Here is a 10,258-nt window from a genome sequence, read left to right as displayed (position 1 = left end):
GATATATGAAGATATAAGTTTATAACATATAGGGCCTATGAAAAACCTGTGCTGTAGTTTACCATCATGATTTTTAATTATTGCATTTCATAATTAATGTACTGTATGTTTTCACTCTGTTCACTTTCCTGCACATGTGCTCTCTGGTGCCAGTGAATAATGCAGGAGGCTTATGAGAAAGTCTATGGCCAGCTGTTACACTTTTACACCAACAGCTGATCCCGGCTCAGGGTTTGCAAACCAAAACTGCGGCCGGTACATGGACGGCTGGAGGTGGAGCGCTTGCCTGAGGCCGGCGATGAGGAGGAGAGAGTAACCGGAGAGCACCTCCGAGTCACAGAGTGAAACTGGGCCGATCAGGTATCTGAGAAAGAAAAGACCTGAGGGGGAGATAGAAAGATGGAGTCACTTGGCTGCGTGGAGGCAAAATTAAGTTATTGTATGACTTTGTAGATCAGCTATGAAAATGTCTATAGGAAGCTTGTCGGAGGCAAAAGGGAAACATTCTGCACAGTCTTGTATCTAGGTTTCGGCAGATTATGGGACTGTGTGTGTCTTTTTGAGCAGAGATAGAGCTGAAAGGAGAGGTTGACAGGTAAAAACAGAGAAAAGGAGGGGAGATCGGAGCAAAAAAGGGATACGTTGAGAGAGAAAGGGGTTAATAATAAAGGAGGGATGTATATAGCAGGGGTTGGAAAAGGAGAATAAGGAAAAAAGGGGCCCAAAACTAGTCCTCAGAAAGCTGATTTTCTACTCTGGACTGGCCCTGCTCAGGACTCTAAGCCCCTCACCCTGCCTGCGACTGAATGTAAGCTCCTTACTTTTCTTCTATCCTTACATTACAGTTTTACCAAGCTATTCTCAAAAGCCTTTCTGCGCAATGTACAATTATTTAATATGAAAATGAAAAATATTAGAGAGAGGTTTCTAACCTAAACCAGCAGGTCGAATGACACTGATTTAAGGAGAGCATTGTGAGATTTTAAGAAGAAAAAAAAAAGGGGAGACAACAATAGAACAAAACAGGCATAGACGAGTAAATTTACAATTGTATAGCGCTGCTGTGTGTTGGACTAAAGAATGAGCGCTGCAGAAAAGTGGGAGTGTTGTTGGGAAGTGGGGCAGCAGACTGCACAGGCGAACACAGGCCTCATGTTTTAAACATGTTTGACAGAAATGCAAACTGCGAGCACGGTCCATTACAAAACAAGTGACAAAAGACGTCGTGACACGATAGAAAACACTCATCCCATTTGAAATGCTATTTTTCTACTAAATTGCAAAAGCACGACAAGACAGAGTAGGTTTATCATTTATTATTTATTAATGTTATATTCATTCATTGAAATGGTCCCTTTAACTAATGATTATTGGAAAACTTCTGCCCTGTGCTGAGCCCCACAGGCAGCAGGCCCATCTGTCTTACAGTTAATGAATAATCATATATGTGAATAATTGTTAAATGATTCCGAATAAGTTTTGCTCTTAATAAAGGTAATTATTCATTTTTGCCATTGGTACAGTTTAGATAAACTGTGGTTAACTTGAAAGGTTATTTATTTTAAAGGTTGGTAAAGTGCACCTGCGGAAGCGATGCACAAGTCAAATGTAAAATCTCATTATTCAGTACTTACGGAAGAAGAGAGGTTTGCGCCTTTTGTTAGATTGGCTTTTGACCATTTGGTTACATTTGTTTGAATTATATTGTTACTCTAAGGTTTTACTTTTGCAAGATACATTCCAGCTGTATGTAAAAGGAAGGTGTGAACTAAACTATCACACTGACTCTGATTGAATTTACAAGTAAGATGGATGCATAGCAGAATTGGAATTGGGAAAGAAACGCATCAAAACTACAGATAAACTAAAATGGGCATCAATAAAACACAAATTGAAATTTGACGTTATTACAAAAACAAAACTAGAATCATGTCACGTTAGCTTAGCTTAGCATAACAAGTGGAAACAAGGGGAAATGGGCTCTGTACAAAGGTAACACTTGTCCCCACAGTGTGGCTTGTATCCCATTTTAGTCTTGTTTTTGCTCTTCCTACAACAGGTGAATGTATTTAATCAGATATGCACCTTGACTGCAAATCAATTGCCCAGAAGGGGCAAACAGAGGAACGTCTCTAGACAATAACATGATGACACAGCTGAGGCGTTAAATGTTAACTGTCAGACTACGCCTGTCCCAGGGTCCAGGCAGGACAAAGGTCCACTCTGTGCCTCACCTGAGTGACTCCACCTTGGAGAGATAACCAGCTCTGTAGCCTCTCCAGGCTCCAGCTTCCTCTCTGTCCCAGTCTGAAGCCTCGCAGAGCTCTGGAAGACGCCGCTCTTGTTGCCCAGGCCAGAGGGATCGGCACCGAGAGGCTTCTAACTCAAGCCAGGACCAACAGGAGACACACAGGCTCTTATGAAGGTACGTCTCCATTGTTGCCTAGTCGAGAAAAGAACCAGAAGGATCCTTTATTCTAAAATGCTAAGACCTCAGAGGTTTTATGTGGCGCTTATAAGTTGTTTAAACGTGCCTGCATGTGGTGTGTGTGTGTATGTGTGTGTGAATAGTTGGCAAATTAAAGCAATGTCAATGCTCTGCTGGCTGTGAGAAGTCACATGGCGGATTCCACTAAATAATCTGACACCTCTAAATTGCTTTTCTGCCTTTGTCTCATTTAACTTGTCGAGCTGGGTTAATATTCAGACGTTGAATGATTTTAAGTCTCTACATCTATAGTAAATATGTACCTTTGTGCCATTAAAATAAAGGCTGCCCCCTTTCTCACACTATATGGCTGAAAGCTTCCACTTTGTGTCCAGTATGATCCAAAACTGTGCGTGTGTGTGTGTGTGTGTGTGTGCGTGCTTCAGGTACACAAAGAAGAAACTACGATGGAGAATCATATCACACAGATTTCCCGAGAGGACCTGGAAGATCTCAGAGACGCCTTTAATAAAATTGGTTAGTATATCACACTCACACTCACGCACACACACACACACACACACACACACACACACACACACCTAACCTGACGCCATCATTGAATTGAGGAGAATTGTGACCAAAGCAAAAATTTTACAGCCAACCCATAAAGCAGGCGATTATCTTATGCAAGAGATTTTTATTGCTCAGGGTGTTGAGCATATGTACTTTCTGTGTGTGTGTGTGTGTGTGTGTGTGTGTGTGTGTGTGTGTGTGTGTAAGGTATTTTCATATGCAATAATGAGACATTTCCAGCTCATTATCAGATACTCATCCTAAGTGCATGATTACAAAACAGATGCTGTCAGTAATATAAATAAAGCATATCAACTAAACATTACTACATGATTTACAGATGACATGCATGAAACAGACAGAGATTCTGTCCATGTCATCATGTTGTGAGCTTGACAGCTTTAAGTATGGCATCGTTTATTTGTGTGAGCATTGCATGAGCAGAAAGCCGAAGTCACCTGTGAGATTTCATGATTTATATAGCAAATATGTGAGAAATGAGTTCGAAGGATGTAATAAATAATGTCCAGTCTTGGCCAGTGCACATGTGGCTCACGTGAATATGCAGTGATGTGTGGGCATAAATTCAACATATATGGAGAACAAAGTTCACAATAGCTGTTTATAAACTCAACATAACTAATTAAACTCAAATATTATTCTTTATTCTCTCTTTAATGAGTACCAAATTACATATAGCTCTTTCCTGGAAACCATTAGGAAATTAATAGGAAATTAAAGACCCATTAATAAAGACATTTGTTTGTCTTTGCTCTTATCATCTATGGACTATGTTTACAAATAAGTATTATAAGTATCATAAGTTTCTGATTGATATATGTGAAGCTAGTTGACTTACTGTGTCTGCGCTCCTCTGCGTGTCTGCTTGTGTTCAGATATTGATAATAGCGGCTACGTGAGCGACTTTGAGCTTCAGGAGCTGTTCAGACAAGCGAGTTTCTCCCTGCCGGGCTACAAGGTGCGAGAGATCGTCGAGACCTTCATAGCTGGAGACACCAACAAGGACGAGAAGATCAACTTTGAGGAATTTGTTTCTGTAAGTTCTGATAAACACGCTGAGAGCAAAATACGCAGACTCATACATCCAATCACACACAGCGAGTTACACAGCCCTGTTCCTGTTCAGATCTACCAGGAGCTGAAGAGTAAGGAGTTCAGTGAGACGTTCAGGAAAACCATCACAAGGAGAGATGGGATCCGATCCTTTGGAGGAACATCGAGAATCTCCAGCGAGGGAACGCAGCACTCCTACTCTGGTGAGAGAGAGTATCTGTCGTGTGTGTTAGTAATACTTTCATAATTACCACATTTGCTATTGACACTCATGTGCTCATACATTCATACATTATTCTGGAAAATAAATAGTCAGTGATCTTGAAAAACCCAGACAGCACTTGCAGCTGAAGGATTTGTATTAACCAGGTTTTATTAACCATTGTTTTGTCTATTAAACATTAGAAATGAGTAAAAAGAAAATAGTAAAAAAAAAAAAAGGCGATTACTATTCCCTGGAGGCCACAGTGGCATCCGCAGATGACTTGTTCTGTCTGACCAATAATCTATAACCCAGAGATTTACAACCTGCTATCATATGAAATAAAGAAAAGCAGCAAATCTCGAGAAGATGGAACCAGTGGATTCATTTCTGCTTTAAAAATGGCGATTAAAGAATTAACAAAATAGTTGTGGATTCATTTTCTGTCAATCTACTAATGAAGTAGCTCTAGTGCATCCTAATGTGTGTGTTTGTGTGTGTGTGTGTGTGTGTGTGTGTGTGTGTGTGTGTGTGTGTGTGTGTGTGTGCGCGTGTGTATGTGTGTTTAGATGAGGAGAAGGTGGCTTTTGTCAACTGGATCAACAAAGCTTTGGCAAAAGAAGCAGACTGCGAACATCTGCTGCCCATGAACCCCAACGATGAAAGCCTCTTCACTTCTGTCCGCGATGGCATCCTGTTATGGTAACACACACACGCACACACTGAGATTCAATATTAGTGTTACAACAAATATCCTCTCTGCCATTTTATTGATTCCAATGAATGATTAAAAATAAAGATGAAAAACATGAGTTTTTCATGTTTACTCTTAATACATTTCATTGTGGACGTACACTGCCACACAGCTAGGATGACCATTTTAGTCCTTTATGTGGCAACAAAGGTTAAAGCAGGAATGGTGTGATCCCATTTTATTGTAGCTTTTACAGTGGTTCACTCCTCTTTCATTTTCTTTGCGCACATGATCGACATAGTACATTTGACCATTTGACCGAGGCGTATCACAGAGGGAGGATTACTTCATTCTTCAATTAGAGTCAGCAAAATCATGTCACTGACTCACTCCAGTCCTCACGTGTTCTCTTTTCCACACCCTCCTTGTTCTCTTTCAGCAAAATGATCAACCTGTCTCAGCCCGACACGATCGACGAAAGAGTCATCAACACGAAGAAACTCACCACCTTCAAAATGACAGTGAGTGGTAGCTAGTATAGTGTTTACCCACAACATCCATACATTGCAAGTACTGCTGAACTACTACTGAAAATTGCCATGCATCGTAAGATACAAATAAAGAGGTTTGCAAAAGAAGAACTGGCAAATTGACAATAATTGTGTTAAACAAAAAAGTCATAAAGTACTTGCATTATTATTAATATTGATGTATTAACACGAAAGCAGCATTTTAATCTCGTAGCTGCTTTTAGGTATCGCTTGTTTACATACTGTTAGGCAGTTTAATCTATTAAAATGCACCATATTCGATCTGATAATTACGTTTTGTGTGTGAATTCTTGATCTGCAGAGAAACCACTAACTCCAGCAGATAAATGTAGAAATATGAAAATAAATTTAGTCACGTAAAAAATAGAAGTACACAAGAAAAGTAACTCAAAATTACATTTAGGTACAGTACAACTAAATTTATTTATTTATTTTCCACTACTTTTAATTTATTTGGTTTAATTTGGCATTTAACTATACAATTCCTGTGACTCTAATTTAATGTAATGTAATGAAGTCTCGTCTTCCTGGTACAACTTTTAGCCAAGAGAATAACAGCTACAGTAAGCGACATCTTTAAGACAAAAGACTGGTTATTCAGTAATGCTGGGCAGTGCAGAAAGAGCTTGTAATATATTAACTTTTTACTGCATGCTTCTGCTTTTTCATATTGTTTTATATCTCCTGTAATTCTGTAATTGCCTCCTCTGTGGAGAAGTAATGGAAGGAAGCGTAGTCTTACATATTTGGCCTTTTCTTTAGTTCGGAGTTTGAGTTTTGAGAGTGCTGCAGCTCAAATAAGTTAGTTATTATTTGGAGGATTCAGGCTGCAGTCTTTGTTTCTGCTGAGCTGTTACAATAACGGAAGTTGCAACAGTGCTGCAGTTTGGCTTTAAAATAATTTCTAACTTTGATGGAAAAGGAACGATTCGTTTGCTTTCGTAGGAGAATCTGGTCCTGGCTCTGAACTCGGCCTCAGCAATCGGCTGCACGGTGGTGAGCATCGACGCCCATGATCTGATGGCTGGGAAACCCCATCTGGTCCTGGGACTGCTGTGGCAGATTATCAAAGTTGGCCTGTTTGCTGATATAGAAATCAGCAGGAATGACGGTCAGCACACACACACACACACACACACACACACACACACACACAAATTTTCAGAGCCCAAACCAACGACTTCACATTATGAAACAATTTGAACAATTAATCTTCAAAACTGTGGCAGATTAATTTGCTGCCGATCAACTGTTTACTTGACCCACTGTCTCAGCTCTAACAGTGTGTATGATTGAATTTAACATATGAAGACAAATTCAATCAACAGTCAATATCAATATCACCCCCCCCCCAAAAAAACCCCACGAAACTATTACTTTTATTATTTGAGTTTTATTGTCTCAAGGCGTAAATACAGTTTATGAACATTTTCTACTGAAAGTCTCTTGCTTTATTGGTGAACTAACTGCACTTCTGTGTGTCTGCAGGTCTCATTAACCTCCTGACAGAGGGAGAACAACTGGAGCATCTACTGTCTCTCTCTCCTGAGGAGCTGCTGCTCCGTTGGGTCAACGATCATCTACACAACGCAGGGACGCAAACAATCAGCAACTTCAGTGACGACATCAAGGTGCCCTGCGGAACACGCACACACACACACACACACACACACACACACACACACATTCAACTATACAAAGACATGAGTATAATCCATCCCTTCTTGTGCTGTGCCACTGTAGGACTCGCGGGCCTACTTCTACCTGTTGGACCAGATCGCCTCCCAAGGGGAGAACGACTACAAAATGAGCGGGAAAATCGACATGAGAGGCCTCCATGTACGTCTGTTTGTTCCGTTAGGTTTTCAGATCACAGGGAGCAAATGTTAAATGTGAAACTGTGAAACAGACAAATGAGTATATAATAATAATAATAATAATAATAATCATCTTTGTATCTCTCTCTGTTTTATTACCCTGCAGATACAGTGTATGTAAATTACTACTAAATGAAGTGACCTCCCTATTGGACTCTGCTATGATTATGCGTACATAGTGTCTCTTCTGTGCATTTACATGTGTGTCTGTTTCATGTGCATGTGAAGGAGCCTGATTTGGATCAAAGGGCTGAGCTGATGCTGCAGCAGGCAGCCCGGCTGGACTGCAGACAGTTTGTTTCTCCTCAGGACGTCACATCTGGAAACAGCAAACTCAACTTGGCCTTTGTGGCTAATCTGTACAACATGTATCCTGCTCTGCAGAGAGCTCAGACCAACAGCAACGGCATAGACACTGTACACATAGAGGGTGAGATTACACGTGTCACTGAGCAAAACGTTGAGTCCAATATGGTCTGGCTGTATCATCACATGGTTTTGAAGCTGTTTCAGACGTAGGCATAAAATACTGACATGTAGACACACACACACTCAGACACACACTCAGATCAGAGCATGTACCATAATGTGAAGACACAGGGAACTGATGCCAGACACACAGTTCACATGTCAATAAAAAATCTGAAATAAAAAGTAATGTTTCAGGGTGTGACAGGTTATAAACAGCCATAAATCTATATTTACTGTATGTAACCTATAGCTGAACTCAGCTGTATGGGAACAGCTGGTAGAGAACATGATTATATTTGTCACATCTTCCTGTATTTCCAGCTGAGTCCAGAGAGGAAAAAACATTTCGCAACTGGATCAACTCTCTGGGCGTCTCTCCGTATGTCAACCACCTGTACTGGTATGTCATCGGTTACACAGCAATGTGATTAATCCTATCAGGGAAGGGGATGTATACTTGACATTCCTACAGTTACTGTACCTCTTTATACCTGAGCTGCCCAGTATAACCAGTAATGAGGCTAGCAGACAGAGGGTAGTAGGACTTTTGTTATCCGTGCGACTCAGAAATCAGGTGAGCAACATCAGCATCCTCTTTTAATACTATACTAAAGATTGGTTTTTAACAAATGGGCTTTTATTTATTTTATTTTTTTTAATGTACTGTATATGTTTTTTGTTCTTATTTTGAAGTTAATTCCCTTCAAATGGTGCCATATAAACAAAGGTTATTATTATTATAGTAATAGTAGTATTCTACTGCTAGACATTGAGCAGGGAGTTAAGTGCCTTAGTTAAGGGTTATAGCTGAATGTTATTACACAGCTTCACTTAACCTCCTAATCTAAAATGAATCATTCATTTATATGATATTGTCAGGACTGTGAATGTGCTGTGTCCTTGAGTTCATGTGAATCTGGTGGGAAGTATTGAATCCTGCAATGGTTTAATTATTAATTGTCCTTAAAGTAATCAAATATAATCACATTGACTCTAAAATATAGTTAAATTGTGTTAGACGCCCTGACAACAGCCCCACCTTTTTATGTACAAGCCCAATAATGAGTAACTCTTTGAAGTTTACTTTCAAAAAGTTAAAATTAGTTATTACATAGTTAATCCGAATTAGTGATGCTGAATTGATTCTCCTCACTTTATCTGTGTGTGTCTTTCGCAGGGATCTGTGTGATGGTTTGGTGATTCTGCAGCTTCATGAGAAGGTTAATGTGCCTGTGAACTGGAAGAAAGTCAACAACCCACCTTATCCTGTCCTGGGAGCAAATATGAAGAAGGTACAGATATCTGCAAACATACAAGAGAAATGCATTAAAAACGTTTCTGTCGGTAAATAAAAGACGTGTAATTCTTTCACATGTTCAAGCTGGAGAACTGTAACTATGCTGTGGAGCTGGGCCGGGATGTAGCTCACTTCTCTCTGGTTGGCATTGGAGGAGAAAACCTGAACGAGGGGAGCCACATGCACACCCTGGCACTGGTCTGGCAGCTGATGAGGAGGTACATGCGCCGTCCACAGCCGCGGGACATGTCACTTGCCGTAGTCAAAATTGTTTCTGAAAGAGAGATTGTCCATTTTCATCTATTTCATTGGTTGGAATACAACTGATCTTTGTACAGTTTCAGTTATCGCTTCTGCTTGTTGTCTTTCAGGTACACATTGCTGGTTTTGTCAGATTTGGGTGATGGAGAGAAAGTTGGAGATCAGATCATCCTCACCTGGGTCAACACCATGCTGAGCCAGAAACGCAAGGACACACAGATCAGCAGCTTCAAGGTGTGTGTGTGTGTGTGTGTTGTTTGTGTGTGTGTGTGTTGTGTGTGTGTGTGTACATGCATATTGTATTTGTGCAAATAGATGGCTACATGTGCATTTGACCTGGTTTTCCTGTTCTCTGCAGGACAAACTGATCAGCACCAGTCTGCCAGTAATCGACCTGATTGATGCCATCGCTCCCGGTACTGTCAAGTGGGACATGGTGAAGCGAGGAGAGAAAGGAGTGCTGAAGGATGAAGATAAACTCAACAACGCCAAGTAAAAATCAAACATTTCAGCTGGTTTTGTTCCCCTTTTCCCACCACTTTGTATTTGTCACTTGATCATCATCTCCTCTCAACTCCTCTCTCTTCCCATTCCTCTCCCAGGTACGCGATCTCATTGGCCCGTAAGATCGGAGCTCGTGTTTACGCCTTGCCTGATGATTTGGTCGAGGTGAAACCCAAGATGGTGCTGACAGTGTTTGCTTGCCTCATGGGCCACGGTTTGAAAAAGGCCAACCGCTGAAAAGAAAAAATTAAAAAGACATGAACAAACCTGGGAACCAACCACCAACGTACTCATTGCAACATGTTGTTTCCACTTGCTATCTC

The 10,258-nt window shown here is 40.6% G+C and overlaps 1 protein-coding gene across 1 annotated transcript; it reads left to right on the top strand.

Annotated features, from left to right (window-relative positions):
• The first annotated feature begins 191 nt into the window (after positions 1-191).
• On the top strand, positions 192-10,189 carry LOC111665923 (plastin-1-like). Its single transcript, XM_023421052.2, has 17 exons — positions 192-360; positions 2,199-2,425; positions 2,875-2,965; positions 3,901-4,061; positions 4,152-4,281; positions 4,850-4,982; positions 5,414-5,495; positions 6,471-6,636; positions 7,014-7,156; positions 7,269-7,364; positions 7,631-7,832; positions 8,195-8,273; positions 9,051-9,165; positions 9,255-9,388; positions 9,542-9,665; positions 9,790-9,923; positions 10,034-10,189. Exons 2-17 carry the CDS (start codon positions 2,420-2,422, stop codon positions 10,170-10,172), a joined length of 1,935 nt encoding a protein of 644 aa, XP_023276820.1. The 5' UTR covers positions 192-360; positions 2,199-2,419; the 3' UTR covers positions 10,173-10,189.
• Positions 10,190-10,258: the final 69 nt, after the last annotated feature.

This window comes from Seriola lalandi, unplaced genomic scaffold (genome assembly GCF_002814215.2).
Source record: "Seriola lalandi dorsalis isolate HSWRI2012SDOR001 ecotype SW California unplaced genomic scaffold, Sedor1 jcf7180002054660, whole genome shotgun sequence".
Classification (NCBI taxonomy): domain Eukaryota; kingdom Metazoa; phylum Chordata; class Actinopteri; order Carangiformes; family Carangidae; genus Seriola; species Seriola lalandi.
The sequence above is the reverse complement of the archived record's forward strand: the minus strand, read 5'-3'. Positions and strand labels throughout refer to the sequence as shown.

Excerpts from the sequence above, each read along its gene's own strand:
- LOC111665923 (XM_023421052.2), top strand. Across the intron at positions 4,282-4,849 it reads AACGCAGCACTCCTACTCTG|ATGAGGAGAAGGTGGCTTTT; the intron begins GTGAGAGAGAGT and ends ATGTGTGTTTAG. Across the intron at positions 7,833-8,194 it reads AGACACTGTACACATAGAGG|CTGAGTCCAGAGAGGAAAAA; the intron begins GTGAGATTACAC and ends CTGTATTTCCAG.